Raw genomic sequence first — 22,709 nt, 5'->3', positions numbered from 1 at the left:
TGTTTGCCTGATAAAATGAAAATAAGATTAAAAAAAAAAAAAGAGAGAGAATGAACTGGCCTCTTTATGTGGGAAATTTATCAACAACAACAACAAAGAAACTTGGCTTGAACATTTCTTTCTCCTTATTTTTACTTGTATGTTGTCTATTTCAGGATTTTTTTTTAGCTAACATCTTTTTTCTCTCTTCCCTAGTCTTTCCATTACACCTCTCTAAGAACGAAAACCAAAAAGAGAAGTAAAGGTAGGCACTCTAGTATTGCAGTAGTATTTACCCCATGTTAGCATATGTGGCCCAATAGAGACTCAAATGTTTTACCAAGAAAATATGACTATGTAAATGTCTGAACTCAGACAGATTTTAGGTGCTGCGAATTTTCACTGTGGTGCGTCATTGCGAGAGAATAGCTTGACATATCAAAAGGAGAGCTGGGACAGGCTTGATGATATAACACAATGCTTATGTGTGTCAAAAGCCCAGATTTACAGTACATGATGAAAACAGTAATGCCCACACTATAATAATAACTCTGCGCTTACAAAATAGATCATTTACATTTACAGAGTTTCTTGCTAATGCCTGCCATCTCTGTTTTTTCCTTCATTTTACTTGCACTGATTGACTGTTTCCTATTTTTGGATACTCCTACTTATCACTGTCACTGGTGTAATACTCTGGGTATTCATCAGAGTTGCAGATGTACTGAAAATCCTTTAGTTTGGAGGGATTCAACAGTTCACATTGCTGATTTTACAGGAATAACATCCTACTGTGAGCTGCTGCAGACTTAGAGAGAGTACAGACATTTGGATTCAGTCTGTTAGATTGGAACCACTAAATACATGACCACACTTATACTTCTCTACTAGTATTTTTCTCAATTTAGTTCCAAATGCTATGAAAATCACTTTCATTATCAACATTTTCTTCCTCCTCAGGTTCCCTCACTAGTGCCAGTCGAAGGAGAATCTCCTGTAAGGACCTGGGCCACGGTGACTGTGAAGGCTGGCTGTGGAAGAAGAAGGACGCCAAAGGCTACTTCACTCAGAAATGGAGGAAATACTGGTTTATCCTCAAAGAGTCCTGCCTCTACTGGTACACAAATCAAAATGTAAGGCATCACATTCAAATATTGTTAAATCCTGTCCTTATTGTCAGAGTCAAACTCATCATTTTCATTATTCTAACTTTGCACTATGCTTTAAATGCTTGTTTAAATTTCCATTTAAACCACTTTGTTAACAAAGTGACTGTAACACTAACATTACAGCTTAAACAAAAGACAGATTTTACACATAAAAAGTACAACTCAGAGTATAAAAACAGTCGATGACTGTGATGTCTCATTTTAAAAATCCAAACATTATAACAATGTCCCCAGTTAGATTCTAGCTGAGGATTTTTACAAACAACCAAAAACATGAAAACACACAAGACATTATTTGAAGGAATTAAGTATGAATGTTACAGATACTTAGTGTAACATTTGGGAATTCATTTTCCATCTTATTCACACAGTGGTGTTTTTTGATGGTCACTATTTCCAAAGAATTTTTATAATGAATCATTTGTAAATAAAAAACGTTGAAGGTTTAGGGATTAAAGAATATAAATGTTAGGTCCTTTTTTACTTGCATATATGGGGAATCCATTCAGTTGCTTTTCATCACTCAGAATCAGTTTTTTGTCATTTTGCCATTGCAACTAACAATTATTTTCAGTGTTGATTAATCCACAAACTGTTTTCTTGATTAATCAGTTAATCATTCTGTCTATACTCCAGAAAAAAGTAAGAAAGTGTTGAATTCTTACATTTGTGAAGTTGCACCCTTTAAATGTTTGGCATTTTTTTCTTGAATATTGACTTAAAAAGAATAATCGGTTATCAACATAGTTACAGATTAGTATTCTGTCAATCAACTAATCAATTAATCAACTTACTTTTAGATCTGTTCAACACATTCAGCGTATTTTGATCTCATTCTGACTCACTGTGAGACTCGAGGATGTTGTTTAGATGTTTGGATCAATGGATTGAATGTAATAATTGTAATATTATGAAGAAAAAGACAACTGATCCAGACCTGATGGTTAACTGTAAATATGTTTTGTTTATACGTCTCAGTTTTTTCATGTTAAAGTGGTGAAAGGAGTTTATCCCGCCAATGTAAACAACATATGTTGTTTTCATATGCTTGACTAGAGTACTACTATCCCAAATGTAATGGATATTTCAGTATGCATGACATTTTGTTCTGTGTTGATGATGTACCTCCACTCTCCATCTGTCTCTGCCTGTAGGACGAGAAGGCTGAGGGCTTCATCAGCCTCCCTGAGTTCAGAATAGACCGAGCCATAGAGTGCAGACGGAAATTGTGAGTGTCCCTCACATGTCGCCAAAATGACTAATCAAGCACATTTGCGCTCGCCCACACAACACGAACACACACAAACCCACCGCGCATAAACAAAAACACTAATCAGTCTTCTTCTCCCTGTCTGACTGCAGTGCCTTCAAAGCCTGTCATCCCAAAATCAAGAGCTTCTTCTTCGCCACAGATTGTCTTGAAGAAATGAACAGGTGAGCGATTGTGTGTGTGCGTGACTCTCTGAGTGTGTGTTCGTCGGAGACTGGAGATGTCACGTGTTCTTACATGAATACTTTAACTGAGTAAACCAAGTTGGCACAAGGCAACGGCTCGCTCAACACAACACTGTGCATGAATAAGACATGAACCAGGCCCTGTGTTGTTAAATGTAGAGCTGTGTATGTGTGTGTAAATGTGTGTTAGTGTCACGTGTGTGCTTGTGTGAGAGGGAGAACATAGTGTTATTTGATGAGCTCTAATTATCCACACCTCTCCTCAGTGACATGGGGAGATAATTGGGGGAGAGTAATTAACCAGCTATATTTGACTTCCATACTGTGTTTGGAGTTGTATGTGTGACACCGCTGTTGCACACATGTTCGCGTGCATTTGCATGTAAGTATGAATAGGTAGTTATTGGCATAGGAACCAGAAAATTTGTCTTATACATGAGCTTCATAAAGCATTCAGACCCTTCACTTTTTGCACACTTTATTGTGTACATTTAATTTTAAATTGATAAAATTGTCAATTTGGCCGATCATTCTACACTCATCAAAACATTGAGCCTTTACTGTGGTACTCCAAACTGTGGTCACATGCATCCTGTTAATTATCCTTGAGATGTTATCTGGAACTAGCTTGGAGCCTGTGGCACTTCTGGCAAACTGAATTGATTGGACACAGTTTAGAAAGAGCACACACCAAGGTCCCACAAGTCACACTGCATGTCAGGACAAAAATCAAGCCATGAAGTCCAAGGAACTCCCTGTAGACCACAATAGAATTGTGGTGAGGCATGGATCAGGGCAAGGGTATAAAACCGTTTCTAAAGCTTTGAGTGTTCCCAGGAGCGCAGTGGCCTCAATAATTGTGAGATGGAAGAAGTTCAGAACCAACAGGATTCTTCCTAGAATGGGCCGTCTGGCCAAACCGAGCAACAGAGCAAAAAGGGTATGGTCATTGAGGTGACCAAGAACCCAGTGGTCACTCTAACAGAGTTTCAGAAGTCCTCTGCAGAGATGGATGAACCTGCTGGGAGGATGACCATGTCAGCAGCTCTCCATCAATCAGGCCTTTATGGTAGAGCGGCTGGACAGAGGCCACTTTGACAAGAAGGCACATGACATCTCACTTGGAGTTTGCCAAACAGTATTTAAAGGAGATAATATTATTCTCTGCTCTGATGAGAAAAAATAACTGAACCCTTTGAGCACTCCAGACATTGTCCACAGTCAAACATGGTGGTGGCAGCATCACGCTATGGGAGGCTTCTCAGCAGCAGGAACAGGGGAACTGGTCAGAATTGAGGGAAGGACGAATGCAGCTAAATACAGAGAAGTCCTTGACGAAAACCTGCCCCGGAGTGCACACGACCTGAGACTGGGGTCGTGTGCACTTAAAGTTAAATTTACATCACAAGGGGTCTGAATACTTTCTGAGGCCACTGTATAAACAGAAGTCACACTGAAGGTTTATTTCAAGCAAATGACTAAACTAACATTCGTAACTGACAAGGATAAAGCAGGTGACATTCTATAGTTTTCCTTATTGTCAACAAATTCTATGCAAAGAGTAAAACCTTTCAGTAGTGCTACACATCCTTCTACAGATGTAATCTTTTTACAAAACAGTCAATAATTTCCTACAAAAAGTGGGGACTGTGGTTTTTAGAAAACATTACTGAAACAAGACAAAATAATGCATCTGGTGGGGACTATTTTAAAATTAATACAAATTGTTGAATAATTATAGCAGCAGGAAGTTGTATGTGGGATTAACTCAACGTAAACTGCAGTGCCAGTGTATGTGTTTTTAAGTTTTTGCACAGCAACAACATCAGGACTGGCCACATTTATCTTACTTGTTATTAGGACCAGTTGATTGTCAGTTTGGGTCTTTACATGGGATTTGTTGACAATTAGAAATCAGTTCTGTTGTTCGTGCCACAGACTGGGCCTCTATTCTTGGTAGCGACCTTATTATTAGGTGTCTGCAGAGGACAAGTCAGGACGGGAAGAAGACAAGTGTGAATGCAGAGAAAGAACACCATCTGAGACTCAGTGTTGAGAGACAATGGGACAGAGGAGTGTCACTTCTCTCTTTCTGCATTCATCTCTCTAATTATCTTGATTCTTTTCTCTCCTCGTCAGGGGGATGGAGTCAGTTAGACAGATATCAACTGTTAAGAGACAGCACTTAAATTATTTAGAATGAAAGTCTTTTTATTCATCACCTACCATTTACCCACTATAACCCATCCTCTCCTCTCCTCCTTTCTGCTACTTTTCTAATACATCCTCTGATGCTTTCCTTTCTCCTTTCCTTGTTTCCTATAGGTGGATGAACCGACTGGGGTTAGCTGCTATTGGCTACACACCAGATGACAAGGTGCCACGCCCTGATGAAGGTAAGATGAATTGGCTTGGTTTGAAATTATTTGTTCTAATTTTTCATCCATGAATCTCTAACATTTGTGTGTGTGTGTGTGTGTGTGTGTGTGTGTGTGTGTGTGTGTGTGTGTGTGTGCGTGTGTCTCTGTTCTTATCTCAATATCAGACTACTGGAGTGAGAGTGATCAAGACGAGGTCGACGGCTCGATGACACTCAAACAGGAGGGACCCTCATCCCTCTGTGATACTTATCACCGCACACCATCAGTAAGTATACACACACACACACACACACACACACACACACAAACACACAAACTCACCCACACTCAACATTTTCTTTGCAGTGTTTCATTCTGATGGAATATTTTATTCCTAAAAGCCCCACAGTTTTCAGAGCTGCATAGACCAGAGCTCTCAGCATTAATAAAACATCAGAGTGTGAGACTATCTGGTTCGGTAAGCAGCCAAGACCATCACTTCTCTGTGTTCTGTTGCCAGAACTAAGACACAATCTGACCTCTAGGGGGTGACAATTGACAATGCAAATAAATATGAAAACATACCCTTATTCAGATGAAACTCAGACATTTATATTAAGGCGCAGTAGCATTGCTACCATGTTTTCCCACTGAGCATTTCAACAGTCATATCAATCCTTCCTGCAGTAACTCATCTGCCATCTCATTGCTTCTTTTCTCTCATCTATTGGTCTCTTTCTGTCCTTTATACTTTCCTGTCCTTTCTTCTTCTCTCCTCTCTCCGTCCTTGCACACCTCCTCCTCCTCCTCCTTGTTTTGCGGGTCACATTCTCCTTGTATCTGTGCTCACACTTCACACCTTTCTGTCAACTTTTATCTGTCCCTCGTCAACCCTCCCCATACTAACCAACCCTGTCCACCCCACCTACCCCTGGGCCCTTCAGTCAAACCTCCTCCACAGTTATGACCAGTTGCCCCGCTCAGTCAGCTCCATGAGCCTCATGCGCTCCACTCCGTCCCCACTCCCTCCACCACTGAGTGCCTCCACCTCCCCAATCCCTCCACAGATGGTCTCTTCCACCTCCCCTCTCCCTCCCCAGGTCAATTCTTCTAGCCCCTTCCCGGAGCCCAAGCACGGCCGACACTTCTCCAGCGAGTCCACACACTCCCACTCCTCAGCTGAGGACCAGCGTGGAGACGGTATGGGCATGGGCACGGGCACAGGCAGCACCAGTACACACTCATCCGGCTGCCGCTCTTCCCATCGTGAGCGTCGTTCCTGGCAGGACCTCATTGAGACCCCTCTGACCAGCGCGGGGCTGCACTTCCTCCAGACAGCGCCAGGGGAGAATGATTACGGAGGCCTAATGGGGACCATGGCCGGAGACATGGGGCTCTACGGAGGCCTGGGCAGACAGGGCATGTCCCCGGAGAGACGCAGGCAGGCCACTCTGCCCGTACGGAGACATCACGCCGCAGAGAGGGACAGGGAGCGGGACGGGCCCTTTCCTCTGGAGCGGGGGCCACACACACACAGTCACACACACCGACGCTCCCACAAGCAGCGGAGCCAGAGTCTGCCCAGGAACAGGGACCCAATGCCAGGAAAGCTGCTACACACCTCAGCTCATATGGAGGAGAGGAGCGAGGATGAAGAGGCAGAGGGGCAGGCTGGAGATATGTTCGAGGGTGAGGAGGGTAAGAGAATTACACACAGTCTGAATTATACAGTACAAGGAGAGCAGCAGGAGTATCTACAGGAAGAACAGACAATTAAGTAACAAATGACTCAAGAACATTATACTATTCATTATAATACATACAGTATGTACTGCATATTCATTATGTTGTAATTAGTAACAATACCACACTGTCAAAATACTTCAGTATAAGTAAAAGACCTGCACTGAAAATGTTTCATAATAAAGTACCTAAGTACTATTAGCAAAAATACCTTCAGCATCAAAAGTAAAAGTTGCCATAATGCAATTTGGCTCCTCTGCGTGTTTTAGTATTAAATATTACATTAGCAGATTATTATTACTGATGCAACAACATGTAAGTAGCATTTTATTGTTGTAGTTGCTTGAGGTGGAGCAGATTTTTATTTTTTAACATACTTTGTGGTTTAGGTTGAAGTTAGGTAGTTTAATGGAAGAGCATATTATTTTGTACATAAAATCTCTTGTGGCTCCTGGAGACCCCAGGCCCTCTGTAGCAGCTCAAAAAATATACTGTATAATATTGTTGAACTGATATGTTGACATGTTTCGGAAGTCAGCTTCGGTTTGTGGTCGCAGAGACCCCAGCTGTAAAACAGCGTTTAGTATAATGGATGTTCATCTGTTCTTTTACGTAGCACTACTCTAATGAATCTATTAGGATTTCTAATAGCTACGTACATGAACATGAAAAGTACGATACACTGTACATTTTTTGGGAAAAAAATAGAATAGAGGATATTTGTTCATACATAGACCATGTAGATTTGAAATATCTCTTCAGCTGGTGTAACAATGATGCTTTACGGTCATTTCTGTATTTTAATACCTTCATATATATCACTTCACAAAGGGATTAGAATTATGACCTCACTTCATGTCTACATATTGGGTCTTAATAAAGTCAGACAAAAAGCAAAGAAGTATGTAATGGAGAAAGAAGAATTTAATTTTGCATTCATTATTATTATTGTTTTACACAAAACAGCTGTGCAGTCTGTGGGGCCACAAACAATGAGGAAGTGACGTCAATCTAAAAAAAACACAGGTTTAATCTTCAAAGTAACAAGTAACTAAAGCTGCAATATTTGTGGCTAGAGTGAAGTAGAATCATAAAGTTGCATAATCTGGAAACACTACTACTACTAAAGTACAAGTAAATGGGGTGGTGGTGGTGGTGGTGGTTTTTGGGAGGGGAGGAGGGTGTGTCGAGGACTCACATGGGTCCTCACTGACTCTCAAGGTGTTAATGACCCCACAAGAAGTTAAATGCCTGGAATTCCCCACTAGTCTGTTAGAAGTGAAGAAGCCTTCTGGATGAGAGGTGAAATGTCTTCAAGAACCTCATGCAAGTCTTGTCAAGCCTTCATATAGCACTGAGGATCCTCACAGGCCTAACTAAATGTACTTTGTTTTGGTGGCAGTGTGTGTGTGTGTGTGGTGGGGGGGTGTCTCTGATATTTACTTTTTTCTAATCTATACCCTCTAACCTCTTCAGGCCTCCAAAATTGATTCAAATGAAAGAGTCTGAGGAGGGAAACTCAATCTTTGATATATATGCAGTATACAGTACATGTATATACACACATCAGTAGTCTGACAGGCTCTATGAAGACAGGTCTGGTTAACCATCCATCCTGCTTAGAGTGATAAACATCTCAAAGCAATTACAAAATCAAGAAGGCACATCTGAGAGAGTGGAAGCACAAAGGCAGTACATCACAAATATCAACAACACATCAATAACTAAGCTAGAAGAAGGAGAACCTTAAAATGTTGCACAACAGCATCTTTAAAATGCATTTACATCCCACAAAAGTGACATCAGGAAATCTCCACACAGACATATTGTATTAGTAAGGATCAAAGTGATTCAAAAAAGCAAAGAAAGATCATTTGTGAATGCAACAAGTTTTGCTAAATCACTCATATGTGCCACTTAAACACTCTTCTGTTTGGATGAGTGGTTCTTGCATGAGGCCTGATTTCAGAAGAAATAAAAATTATAAGTACATTTTTTTAAAGGTTTTAATTTGCTACATGAAAATGGCACAGTGCCACTGGGGAGGAGCACGAGGCAGTAGGTCATGTTGTTTGGTAGCATTTCTGCTCTGTTAGCATTAAACACACCAGTGTACATTATGAATCTGACTCTTACTGGTCGTCTCCTGGCTGTCTCAGACCTGCGGGAGTTGAGAGTTGAGAGCAGAGAGAGGAGGGTGTCAGAAGGAAGGGAGCGGCGGGTGTCAGAGGGCCGTGAGCCAGAGCCATTAGATGGTCTAGAGCAGCTGTACCGGGCTTTGGAGCAAGCTAACGTGACGGCCCTAGGAGACCCCAGACCTTGTAGCAGGCAAGAGCTTCGACGCTGTTTCACCCAGAGAGCCAGGGACCCTCTGCTCAACGACAGGCTACACCGGGTGCGAGCCCTCCGCAGCACCTTGAAGGTAGCACAAAGAGGGGATTCTGTCACAAACACAGCAAAGATTTGGGGATTTAAAGAAGATTTAGATGTGCGAGGACACAATGTGGTAATCTCTTGGTGTCTCTTTGCTCCCCCAGGCCAAAGAGTCAGAGCTGGCAGTAATCTGTGCTCTCCTGGAGGACCCTGGCCTGTGCTCCCAGACCTTCAGAGAGTGGAAGCAGTGGCACAGCGAGCTCTACTCAGACATCTGCCAGCTCAGCCCCGGCACCAACGGCCAGGACGACCTGTCCCCGCTGGCTGCACCTCTCATGACCCACACACACTCCTTCATTGAGACACACGTGTGAGACAGAGAAGAGAAGCAGAGACTGAACTGATATGCACACTCACTTACACACACACACACACATGCACACACGCACAGACACACACACACACACACACACACACACACAGAGCTTTACATTAGCTAAACCCTCTCCCCCTGATCACGACTCTGAGCACGCACTCACACAAACACACATACAGGAACACACATTGTAAGATGTGTAAATATCATAGAGGGAACAGTCTGAGACCTGCGTGTATGAACTTTTGATAATCCTGAGGACCCCACAGGGTGCCTATTGCATGCCTGAACAGAAAGCATTAATCTTCCTTTGTCTATGGAACTCAGCATAAACTCCACACGCTTGTCGAGCAAAATGGAAAAAAAGGAGACTTTTTAACACGTTCGTTCCTTTGTATTGGTTTTGCTATTTTTTTCCGGTTGATTTAAGGGGGCAGGGGGAGCTATGTAGCAGCAATACAGAGGAGAATCCTTTTCACCACAGCACTGTACTTTTGTACTGATGAACTTTGCACCCAGAGCCACCAGTTCTCCCCCTTTCTCTCTCTCTCTCTCTCTCTCTATCTCTTTTTTTCTCTCACTGCATATCTCACTGATTTACAGGGACCTAACTGTTGCTCCAGGCTGATCTGACGGGACAGTGTGGGGAAAGTAAGGGCAGCGACTTTACTGTAAGACTGTGAAAGGTAGCCATCAATGCTGGTTTATCTGTTTTAGCTGATGAAAACATGTGTCATGAGCATTGAGAAACCATTGTGCTGGCTAGATGCACACTATTTCAAACTGTGAACTGTTAAAAAGAAAAAAAAACACAATTCTGCAGAAGGAGGCTCCTCTGATAGAGTGCAATTCTACAATTCAGTTTGCATTCTCTCTCCCTCTCTCTCTGTGTTTCTCTCCATCTCCTCCTCTTTTCTTAATTTTTTCCTCTTGTTTCTTCTCTCTCTCTCTAGTCCTCAAAGACTTGTGTATATGTGTATACTGCTGTGTATACTGATGTAAATGTTTGCGTTCCACTACCACTGTGATATGCTTCTAGAGGTAGCGGAGGGAAGACGGAGAGTATGTATTTGCGTGGGTGCAAAACAATTTGTTATTGTTTTGTTTTGGTTTTTTTTTTTCTTTTTTTTTCTTAAACAGCGAATGCAAGAGCTAGAGAGTTCTTTTCAAAGGAGTCACTCACTACAAAGAATGCACTTTCTATATCTCTATATCTCATTGGCTGCATCACAGGGTCTATGTCTCATCGGCCTCTTTACCATTGCTGTTCAAAATATCAGGTAAAAGCATTTGCCGTCTCATTTTCTAAAGATTTGTGTACAGTCTACAAATATATTTAAACATAGAAGAATATATAAATCTATTTACGTTTTGTGTCATAGATATAATGTAAAGTATGATGTATTCTATGCCAAGGTTTTGCAGTGTCCCCCTCTTCACTCTGTAGATGCAGGGTGTTTAGCAGTTGAACAACTAGGAGGCGAACAACAACAACCACCACCATCACTGACAGATGATTGACAGTTTTTACTGGTTTACGTCACAGCTGACTCTTCTCCTGGTGATGTGTTGCATGAGAAAAGGCCTGGGACTGATTTGATTGGACAGGGTAAAATATCGTGGATCATTTGTGTTCTTTTTTGTTTCTTTTTCTTTTTATCTTCCTCTCATGATTGCAAGATAATTAGACTTGTAGCGCATGGTACATGCAAACGTATTGTTGAAGAATTACTTTTTATTTGTATGTTCATAGCTTTGAAGTCTTTTTTCATTAGATGGTGTTTGAAGACACAAACTGTACAAAAACTGAGGGAGGCATTTTTGCCTCTCAGTTATTCGATCTAATGCAGATCCTTCTTTAGCATCTAACCAGGAGCTTTCAGTTTGATGTTTTGGTTTACATAGAGACTGACGCGCATCCAAAGGGTTCGGAAGTCTTACCTGAGAGACAACAGTACAATTACTTCCAAAACAAAAGCTTGTTTTTGACATTCCCTCCAAGCATTTGATTGATACTGGGTGGTCAAAGACCTCTATATTAATTGGTCTGTAATGTCTGTGAAACTCAGATGAATCATTTCGTCTGCAATATCAGGCCAAGGACTCAATGGTGCCCCCCAGTGTCGAAGACTCTGAGAGACATGCGTAGCACCTGCTGCATCCAGCACTACCTGTACTTATTCTTCATATTTTAACTGTAGTTCTTTGAGTGTAGGTTCAGGTTTTTCATCATGTCACACTGTCGTGAAATATCAAACACACCCCAGAGATATAGCTCATGTTTTTTTGTTTTTTTTGAATGGTTGATTTGAGAGTACCACAAAGAAAACTAAATGATGCAAGCACTTTCCCTGTGCCTCCCAACCCTCTCTTTGGCAACGATGGACTGACTTTACTGGCGATCCTACACACACACAGCTGTAGAAGAGCTACAATACAGTTTTAGTCTGCAGACCTCTCTCCGTTTCTCATCTGTAGTGTTGGTCTTCTTTTTCCAACCGCTGCTCCGCTGAGCAGGCAACATACTGTAGATTAAGGAGCTATGTGAGTTATGATTTGTAGGCACAGACTGTGTTATCCCTCCCAGATCTTTGTGTGTGTAGACCTGCAGAAACAGGCCGAAAAGGGAGATTCCACTGTGTGTTCTTTCAGGGGTGTACACCTCATGGTACATTGCACAGGTGTTTAAGATGTAAGTTGCACTGCGACATTAAAAAAGGAACATATTGCTCTTTTTCAAGGATAATATTAGCTTACTGTTATTCTGTACATTAAACTGACTAAAGATGATATTAAAAAAGAAAGAAAATTACATTTATTCTTCCTAAAGTAGCCTTTTTTTGGTTTCATATATATGAATATATATTACAAAAAATACAGATTGTAAACTTAAGTTGTTAAACTTTGACTTCAATAAACTGAATCCTCTGCACTATGAGCTATGTTCTGTTTATGAGTACCTCTTCTTGGATTTATTGGAACAGCATTGCAGTGTCTTCTGAGCTGATGTTTCCAGGACAAAGATGACCAGATTTCAAATTAATGGCAGGTACAATATGTTCTATTCTGCAGTAACTAATGTGTATATCTAAAATGTCTTTGAGCAAACTGAACCTTTACCTGTTCACTCTTCATAATCATCCATCTAAAAATAACCACTTTGAGTAGCTATTATGCATGCACTACTTTACATATATTCATGGCATCCATCCTTTATTTATATTGCTTATCCTGTGCAGGGTCATGGGGGGTAAGGAGGCTGTGGGGGCAAGAGGTGGAGTACACCTGAAACATACTGACAACCATGCACAGTCACAATCAGTTCAAAAAGTTGCTGTTGGGTTCATTCTTCCTGACCACCCGCTTACTGCACTCTGTCCAATGTGTATGTATCCTATCACTTCCAATTTACGAGCAAATGCATTATAACCAGTGCTCTGTGCTATGCTGGAACAATAATTTACTTGGGTTAGCTTGTCGTAATGTGATTGAATTTCATTTAGGAGCATGCACAAAGTGAGCACAATTTACTAGATTTTAACAGAGAGTCCCTCTACATATGGCCACAATCATACCAGATTCACCTTAGTTAACATTGCACTTAAGTTGTTGCAGCCAGTTCCCTAATAACTTTTTTAGTTAATCTTCTCTTTGGGTTGTTGTTGTTGTTGTTGTTGTTTGTTTTTCACTGTTATTAGTTAATCAGAATACCTTCTCTCTCTCCTTTTTTTTTTTTTTAGTTAATCACATTACCAAACCCATCAGACTTGGAATGAATATGGTGCCCTTTTGGATCTAGGACCCTTGGGTAATTTTCTTGCCTCTAATAAATCGCGAGTATCATCATTAGCAATTGCTTTACATGTGGAACATGTGGTACCAGTTAAATAACTTCCATGCAAATGTATTTGTAAAATAAAATGTGGTGTTTAAAACTTTAGTTACATGCATGCACATTTACAAAAGTCATCACCTACAGTGACAGTGTACTCAGAGCTTGAGAGCACTGCGTGAGCACGTTTTTGCTTGCTGAGGTCACCTTAACACCAAACTGGTGCAGGCACCTCCTCAGACCACTAGGTGGCAGCAGGTGACCGTGGTTTGAACCAGTCGAAGCTGTTCACCAGGGCCCAAAGAAGACGGAGGAGTGCTGTCATGGCGGCCAAGGTGAATCCTTGACATTTTCTCTTCGGCAAAGTTTTTATTGTGTTTGAAATGTGTATTTTCAATGAAAGCGCATGTGTAATGTTAACATCAACTGGCCCCGAGCCGTCAATGCTATCCTGAACTGACTGTCACTTTCCAGGATTTCGTGCTGCACGAAAACAGCTTTGCTAACTGTGTCCACTGTGTTAGCCTCACTAACAGAGTCTATGCTAACTGTACTCCCACCATCAGGTTAATAGTCTCCTAATCATGTGTAACAGCTGATAAACCTTGATACGTGTCAGCCCTGGCCTTGATAGTTGAAGAAGAATTTGCACACATTTCGCTCATTAGAGGTAACGTTACTGTTGAGCTTAGTTAGCTTAGCCGGACGCGGCTGTAAGTTGTCCACAACATCCATTAGTTTTACACATTGTAATAATGACTCTTATATACGTTGCAACATACTTCCATAGTAGTGATGAAAAGTAACTAAATACATTTACTCCAGTGCTGTGTGTAAGTACTGTTGACTCCACTAACGTTACATTGATATGACAGATAAAGGTGCTGTATGTTACATACAAAATGTAAAGTGCCGTGAGATAATGTATTTTATGATTCGGCGCTATACAAATGAAATTGCATTGAATTGAATTCAAATGATGAACTTCTGAAATGTGACGCATTTTCTAATTTAAAATAGTCAACAGTTCAGTAAGCCATTAAATGAGCCCCCACTGAACCTGCTGTAACATTAAAATGCAGATTAGGTGTCGGTGCTTTTGTATGTAAATATATAATAATATACAGGGAGAGCGGAGTAGTGTAACTTCACTGTAAATTTCACACTGTGGTTTTGCTACTTTAAATAACGCAGAGGATTTAGTTCTTCCGCTAATGATCCACAGGAGTCACTTGTCTGTCAGTGTCTGCCACTGGTTTGCGCTGTTTCTATGAGCTGACAGATAGGTACTGACAGACGTGTACTTCTATTGTGCACTAGGTGGTGATGGTGGCCGTCCCGACGGTGCTAGGAATAGCCTCCATCCGTGTGTACACTGTGAGTGAAGCCCCCGCTGATGGGCTGGTTACTCGAGAACAGGTACGTCTGTCCCAAAACATCATCAGATGTGGTGTATGGGGGAAAAGCTTATTGCCATTCACTGAAATGTTGCATCATAAAATAACATGCTGACTCTACATCTGTCCTCAGCTGAACATCTACACACCGCTGCCACAGTCTGCCCAGGTTCAGTTTGTTCAAGAGAGGTCTGGTGTTATTGAGAGTGGGTTAACTACAGCTAGAGAGAGCATACTACCATTGGCCCAGGCTGTAAAGGTAATTATATTTTGCTATTTGTATCTCGCATTAGCTCACATCCTGTGTAACACTTCAAACACAAAGAGTTCAACTCTTTTACAGATATAAATAAGTGTTATGTAAATGGAGAAACAGCTAAAACACATTTAAGACGTCTTATCTTGCACCTGCAAAGTTAGTTTTCCAACCCTGATTTTTGTTCCTCTTGTTTGTGGTTACAGAGCACAATCCCACGTGCTGCAAGTGCTCTGTGCAGGTACAATTTTGCAAAAAGCAAAGTTGAGGAGTCAGACAGGAAATAGTGTTCATGCAGTTAACTCCGCAGCTGTAAGGTCTGCTGCAAGGAGATTTGACAGTTTGATACAGTGGAAGATGGTGGAGGAAAAAAAACATCACACTGACAGTTCACACCCAGATGCATCTGTGTTAGTGTTGTCTAGATATGTGTTCTTTCAATTATATATTGCAATGATTTCAGTTTTGTCCATCGTTTCCTGCAGGGTGGCTGTGTGTCTGTGAAAAGGGGAAGTGTTAATCTGTACCATGCAGGAGAGGGTGAGTCAACAGTAGGTACCTTAAGGTCTCACTTATAGCTAGGATCCTCCCTTCACGAAAGTCAAAACCTACATTCCTTCTGTTCCTTACAAAGCAGAGTAGAATAATATAGTTAAAACATATCTTACTGTCACTTACAATCACTTACTGTATGTAAGCCATTTATTCATTTACTTCTGTAAAATAATTTTACAGAATGTAACATACTTAGATATACATAGTTCCCATTTCACAAGTAAATGAGGAATTTGTGACTGTGCATTTTTCTGGTGTTTGTGGTACTGGGTGTGTAATGAAAATATGCATATTACTATCGCCATCATGTTGTGATACTGCTGCGCATCGTATAGCTGCTATTACTCCTGTTGTTGCTACTGCTAGTGTAAAAAGTAAAGTAACAATCTGAGTCAGATGTCCGCTGAAGATAAGGTGAATATTTGGCAGCATGATGACTGTGTTCCTGTGTTACCTCTTTCCCAGATGCATACTATTACCTGAAAGACCCCCCCCCAGGTTTTCTACCCAGATTTGGCACCATCACCATGGCTGGCCTGCTTGGAATGTTCTTGGCACGGAAAGGTTAGGGATCCCCTGTCTCTACATCACAAACACTTGAGGCCTGCTGGGAACAATTATTATGACACCTCTTAATCTCTCCATTTATTAGTGCTTACAACAATATTACAGTAAAAAAAAAGGGGGAAAACAAACAAACAACAGTTAAACATGTGGAGGTATCATCATAAATGATCACGTCAAATACTGTGATATAATATATGTTCAATATCACAGTATTTAAGCATATAATCATCATAAAACTACATTTTGCCAACATACATACATACATACATTGCCATATGTTTTAGCACTAAGCTGGGTGTTGTTCAAATTTTCAGTACTATTGCCAGTATGATATCACAGGAGTTCCTGTTCAGTACTAAAAGTTGCTGAGCACAAAAAGGTCTTCCTACAATTGTTTTCATTTAACAGAACAAATCAAATTTATCCAAATCCAACAAATAAAGTAAAAGTAAAGAGGACAAAAAAACTCTGACCAAGCATTTGGTGTGGGTCTTTGATACACAGTGCTGCATACACAATTTGGTTGATGCTCAGAGAGGATTAATGGTCTGACACCCACATCTGTGATGATCAAAGACCTTTGTTTGTTCCTGTAAGAATTCCTTTTGTACCATGATAGACCGGAAAATAAAATATGTAAGAAATATGCACCACCAGATATCTAAATTTTCAATATGTAGTGTTAACTGTAGATGTTTCAGCACTGTATTTGAATCAGGCTATTTAGCAGTAATAAAAAGGAACTGCCCCGAGTCCTTTGCAATATTATGGTAGCATGAAAACTAGCTCAGTGTCCTTATAGCGTACAGTTACATTTGCCATGCAGCAGTGTGGTAATGTAACAGCTGTAAATGAGGCATCACATTTGTTTGTTTATGTTCACAGTGTTGAGTGTTGTCATATTTGGGACTCAAGATATTTTATATTCAATCTCAATTATCCACCCTGAATCTGGACCTGTGGAAACAAATTCACAAACAGAATGATGTCATATTTTTATATGACGTACAAATAATTAGTGGAATCAGAAGCTCTACTTGCCTTTCCTCTTTCTCACACCGTCTTGAATTACTCATTCACTTTCACCTCTTGCATCATGGAATTGCATCTATGATGCAGACCTATCTGATGCGCACTTAACCTGAGGTTGATCTGTTCATATGAGACAGCAGTCACTGATAATATCTGGTTATCAGCATTTCTTACCTACAACTCATTACTAAACCACATTAGTACAACACATAAGAAACAAGTGAAGTCAAGTTTCCATTTGCTTTCTTGAAATGCGTTTTTGTCTCACCCTCTCTGTCTGTCGCTTTGGGGCATCGGTTAAAGGACATTTTAACAGTTTGTAATGTTTTCTAAATCTAGTCAGTGTTTGGATGATGTACGGACTGGTCTGGGAAGAGGGTTGTGAACCACCGATCCAGTTTTAACCTGCGTTTTCTGTGTGGGTCTAAATAGGATATAATAGCCTGTGTGTGTGACCTGTGTGAGTACAGCAGTCCCAGATGAAGTTGAAGTTCATTATCTAATCTGTGCCAAGTTCGATTGATTGCCATTCTTCTTTGTAAAACTTAATTTTAGGCTCTCGTTTCAAGAGGTTAGCTGTTCCACTGGGCCTGATGAGTGCAGGAGCTTCAGTGTGCTACCCAGCCCAAGCAGTGGCTGTACTTAAGGTGCCTGCTTCTTCAAATTCTGACATTTTGTTAACTAGTCCCTCCATCAGTACCAATCACAAACCTCTTTATTTTCAGAGTTTGACGCAGTTATTGTCTGTTGTGGTCCATAGGTGACGGGTAAGAAGGTGTACGCTGCAGGGCAGTGGAGCAGCGCTGCGGTGTCTTCATTGCTCACCTCCAAGCCCAAAGAGCCTGTTGCCAAAGAAATTACTGCTTCACAACCACAGGTTAGCAGTCATATTGAGTATCTGAACAGATTGATAATGATCATCATGTATGGATTCAGTCGGCTGGTTTTAAAATCGAAACAACTGTAAAGCCGTTTTTCTGTGTGTGACTAAGACCAAAACAGCTGTTCAACCTAATTAATTGTAGCTCTCTCCCCACTGTTTTATTTTCCGTTTACATAGTTTACTTTCTCAAAAAAAAATCCCTTCTGTCTCTTAGTAGGTCATATTCTATTTCCTTTCCAAGCAATTTGCCTTTGATCATTGTATTGTTACTGGAATTTGCACTTTTTGCTGCATGTGAAGTCACTTGGAGGTTTTGTGATTTGGAAATTAAAGCTTATACTGTGTTATACATGTTGTCAGCCATCTACAGTGTCAAATCCAGAGTCTGCAGTGGTTGAGGCGTCAGAGCCCAGCTCCACCACAGACAGCTCATCCCAAAGTGCTACGATCCCAGAAACAGAGGTGGAATCAGCTGAGTCTGTCCCTCTCTCTGACGAGCCCATCGCCGCTGTCATAACAAAGGAGGCGTCATCAGTAACACTCTCAGAGATCTCCCCCGACCAGGCCCCCACAGAGACCAACACAGGTATCATGGATATTAATCTCTGTCTCCATCTCCGTTTCACACACAATCACACAAGGGCCTCTTCTGATGATGTGCTGTGTTTCCTCTCCTGTCCAGATCCCGTGGTACATTCAGTGCCAGCAGAGACAGAAGCTTCTCCTCCGTCTGAGGAACTACCTGCCCCTGTTGAAAGCAGTGAGGAGCCCTCAGACACAAAACAAACACCACAGGACGTCTCAAATGAAGCCAGCCCAGCCGAGTCCACAGCGGGTGTAGAGCCAGAGACGGTACAGGCAGCCCCGGCTGAGGCTGCCGAGGTCGAGTCCGCTCCTTCCTCTGAAGAACCACCTGCTCCACAGGCCTCAGATGAGCCAGCAGGTACTAGAAAACATTCTGCCCCTCCATGTCAAAGAGCAGAAAAAGCACTCAAGATGCAAGATTAAATTTCCCAAATTAATGTTCTTCCTTGGAAGATCAGTGTTGGTACAGAGATGGTGTTCATTGGAATCGAAGGAACTAGTTAAAATATGCATCTCTTGCTTTACTTCTTATTAGGACCATCCTGCACAATACACTTCATTTATTGTAACCTGCCAAATGAGAACTTTCTAAACAGCATCACTATTAGTAATACTAGTCTAACCTCACAGTAGCTTTCATAAAGGTGGCAACACATGAGTTCATGTCTCTGCTGCTGACCCTGTGTTTTATTTTGACTTCTCCTCAGTGCCAGTTGTTGAATCAGCTGAGCCAGAACCCACTGCTCAACCAGCGGAGACTCCAACCCCGACACTCACACCACCACCACTACCACCTCCTGAACAGCCTGCAGCAGAAAACAGCAAAGGTACTGTGATTACCTGCGGCACGTACACCACTGCTTGAGTTTATTAGCTGGGCATTGACTTACTCAAGCACACAGACTCATGCATGCACGCACTGAATCACTTCTGGGAATGAGCCGAATTCTTGTTCTTTGTTACTAGGTGTGGTGTTCCTTCTCCAGACTTTTGACGAGCTGAGATTTTCTCATGCTATTATCAGTTTTCGCCCAAAGTTGACGTGCGTCACAAGCTAACCCTGAAACACGTGAAAAAAACTGCAGTGCACTCAGTTTCTTCCCATAACGTGGTCTTAGAGCAGTTTACCTCTTACATCTCATCTTTCAGCCAAACACACACCGCCTTTGGACTTTGGAGAGCCCATCTATATTTTAACAGTTAAACAGATTGGGGAGTAAATGTTCTGCAGCCATTTAACTTTAATTTACTTTACTTTACTTTACTTTACCTTTACTCTTCTATTAGATGGCAAAGAATAATAAAATAAAATGAGTCAGCATTTGGAATGTGCAGTTTGAAAACTTTAGTCAAGCATTGGACTCACAGTTTGTAACAGTCAAGACGGTCTGATTTTAAGATTAACAGAAAGGCAATTTCACCAGGCAGTGATCCCATATTGCAGGACCCTGTAGAAAAATAATCAAATCTGTCTCCAAATAAACTCAGTCTCCATGGAAAATAAATTTCCTGTCACTGCAGATGTCCTCCATATGTGTACTCCAAAACAAATAGCATCCAAATAAATTGCTAAATATTTATGGATTGTAAATGGTGAATAATAAGACTCCTCTGCAAGAGCAATGTGGATTTTCTTCTTTAATTTGTTTTAGTTAATAGTAGGGGTCTATTAGTATTCAGTGAGAGTAGGTTGGTTGGGAGATGAGACTTAAGACTTAAACTGACAATATGTATGTAAGAACCTCTTTATCTTTGCATATAAATTATGTCTAAATCAAATAGGCCTTTCACATTGCATTCATACACAGTGGCTCATTGTTAATCTATTGCATGCATCTTAAAACATATCTTTTAGTTTTCTGTTTTCTGATCGAATTTTAATCCATGCTTTTATGTAATGGGTTTAAATAAATAATGTCATATTTGTATTTCTCCATCCATTTTATTTTGAAAGTCTGAGGTCTTTATCAGAAGAAGAAATTGCCAAGGTTTATTAATCTTATTTATTTATTTATTTATAAATTTATTCCATTATGCATTTTTTTTTTACCTGTGATGCAAGATGAATTCAATCTGTATTTGATTTGTGTAATCAAAGTAAGTTAGTCTAGAAATTGTATCAGAAAACAGAACACCTACACACAAGCACAAGACCCAGCACATGCAGGTGACCTGAAGTTCATGTAATTCTAGGAGCTCGGGTGTGTCTTTGTGCGTGTCAGTCGGTACGATTGGAAAAAAAACAATGCCCCGATTCCTGAGCACTAGCTAACCAGTATTGTGTGGTCTCAAGAACATTGACAAGACACTGTGGCTTTGGCTCCGGTGCTCTTTATTTTTTTACCAGTTCTAATTTTAGAATCTAGTAGCTGAGGTTTATTCTGCTGATGCTTTAATTGTCGTCGTAGGTAAAGACGAGCTGCTCCATCACCTTTCAGTAAAACATGAAATAATTCTGTGTTGCATTTCTCTTGCTGTCCTCCAGAGGGCTCTGGTTTCAAAGCAGACCCTTCTCTGATGGACTTTGGCCAATCCAACCCTGAGGATGAAGACCTGTACAGCACACGCAGCTGAGAGAGCAGTCGGCAACAGGACAGACCTCATTCCCACACTGCCATCTCATCCGGGCTGACAAGCACTCTGTCATTATGCATTGTAAATTGCCATTTTGCAAGAAAGCATAGTTAGAAGGTCTTTTATCAATATTTCCATTCTCATTTTTTTCTGCCTACATCATTTATATTTCCACAAAAACAGCCAAGTGAATTTGCATTGCAAATAGCAGCAAGCAGTGGCAGTTTATGTAAAAGAACCGAAACCCAGAAAAAAAATATACACCCACAACTGTTTACAAGTCTTTTAATTCACAGATGGCAGATTGTGAAAATTTCTCTCTGTTTGTCGTTTAACAATCACTGGCTTTTGTGCTAGAGCTTTTACAGTCATGAGTGCATGGTGCTTTTATTTATTGTAATTTAGCCCACTGTGTTGGTAAGGTGAAAACACTGCTCATGTGCTGGTAACAGTTACAAGATGGACTAGTGCTGTTCCATTTTGTTACATCAAAAATTGTCTTCTCTTTGTTGATTTGAAGAACTCAAAATAAATTTATATTTTTCAGGGATTTATGTTGTCTTCTTGACTAAGTATTCGGTTTTTGGACTCCGGTCAAGTTCTCAACACATCGTGACGATAATTAAAACAAAAAGGATGAACCTGGCCACAGTTTGGAGTGCCACAGCAAATGGTCTGAATATTTTTGTAAATGAGAGATTTCAGTTTTTGATTTTTTTAATAAATTTGCAAACAACTATAAAAGAAACAAACATGTTTTCACTTTGTCATTATGGGCTCTTAAATGTGAATTGATTTGCAAAAATGGCAATTTTATCCATTTGCAATTAAATCCACAACACAATAGCGTGAAAAAAGAGGTGGGGTCTGAATACTTTCTGAAGCCACTGCAGGCACACATATAGATATATACACACATACATTTTGTTTTGTAAGCCTGTGCATGCTGACATTAGTATTTAGCTAAAAAGCACCAGTGTGCCAACATACAGCTACACAGAGCTGCTAGCATGGCTGTGGATTCATCAGACTCATTTTACAAGTTGGAATACAATTTACTCATTTAGTAAAGCCAAGTTAAACCAAGTCAGAAACTGACTGATTTGAACTGAACTGTTTCATTGGTCAGTAAAGTAACTGCCAAACTGGTAGCAATATCTCGCTCCAAGTGATACAGTCATTGTGGTCTCCTGAAGTAAAATCTGGGATGTTAAAGTCATTAATATTTAAATAGTATATGTAATATCTGTATAGGGTCATGGAAATTATTATTTCAAGGCGCTCTGAAAGTTTGAGCAACAAAAACGTGTGTATGAACCCTGAGAATTTCACATACACTTTGCAAAGCATTTTTGGTGCCACATGTTTTTGCTTATGTCCGTGAGCTTACTGTTTGTACCAAGGGACAAGGCTATCTGTTAACATCTTTATAGCCTCTTTACTGCTCCTCAGAGGAACCAGAGCTGCCTGGACCTCATAAACTCTGCATGAGGTTGACCAGAGTCATGACCCTCGGGCGTGTGTGTGTTCATATATGTGTATAAGAGAGAGAAAAAAGAAAGGGAGGTAGATG

At 40.7% G+C, this 22,709-nt stretch overlaps 2 protein-coding genes across 2 annotated transcripts in view; both read left to right on the top strand.

Annotated features, from left to right (window-relative positions):
• si:ch211-26b3.4 (connector enhancer of kinase suppressor of ras 2) overlaps positions 1 to 12,393 on the top strand; it is a 65,511-nt gene extending 53,118 nt beyond the window's left edge. Inside the window, exons 16-24 of the mRNA XM_056383627.1 lie at positions 196 to 244; positions 940 to 1,112; positions 2,303 to 2,376; positions 2,511 to 2,582; positions 4,929 to 4,999; positions 5,149 to 5,249; positions 6,064 to 6,661; positions 8,866 to 9,128; positions 9,244 to 12,393. Coding sequence (XP_056239602.1) covers positions 196 to 244; positions 940 to 1,112; positions 2,303 to 2,376; positions 2,511 to 2,582; positions 4,929 to 4,999; positions 5,149 to 5,249; positions 6,064 to 6,661; positions 8,866 to 9,128; positions 9,244 to 9,453 — 1,611 coding nt within the window. The 3' untranslated portion in view covers positions 9,454 to 12,393. The remainder of the gene's footprint in view (positions 1 to 195; positions 245 to 939; positions 1,113 to 2,302; positions 2,377 to 2,510; positions 2,583 to 4,928; positions 5,000 to 5,148; positions 5,250 to 6,063; positions 6,662 to 8,865; positions 9,129 to 9,243) is intronic.
• Positions 12,394 to 13,522: 1,129 nt separating this feature from the next.
• apool (apolipoprotein O-like) lies at positions 13,523 to 21,686 on the top strand. Its single transcript, XM_056383563.1, has 11 exons — positions 13,523 to 13,622; positions 14,608 to 14,706; positions 14,818 to 14,943; positions 15,426 to 15,480; positions 15,961 to 16,059; positions 17,650 to 17,741; positions 17,855 to 17,971; positions 18,338 to 18,563; positions 18,660 to 18,920; positions 19,270 to 19,389; positions 21,048 to 21,686. The coding sequence occupies exons 1-11, from the start codon at positions 13,611 to 13,613 to the stop codon at positions 21,134 to 21,136; spliced, it is 1,296 nt and encodes a 431-aa protein (XP_056239538.1). The 5' UTR covers positions 13,523 to 13,610; the 3' UTR covers positions 21,137 to 21,686.
• Positions 21,687 to 22,709: the final 1,023 nt, after the last annotated feature.

The sequence above is a fragment of the Seriola aureovittata genome, chromosome 8 (assembly GCF_021018895.1).
Source record: "Seriola aureovittata isolate HTS-2021-v1 ecotype China chromosome 8, ASM2101889v1, whole genome shotgun sequence".
Taxonomy (NCBI): domain Eukaryota; kingdom Metazoa; phylum Chordata; class Actinopteri; order Carangiformes; family Carangidae; genus Seriola; species Seriola aureovittata.
The sequence above is the reverse complement of the archived record's forward strand: the minus strand, read 5'-3'. Positions and strand labels throughout refer to the sequence as shown.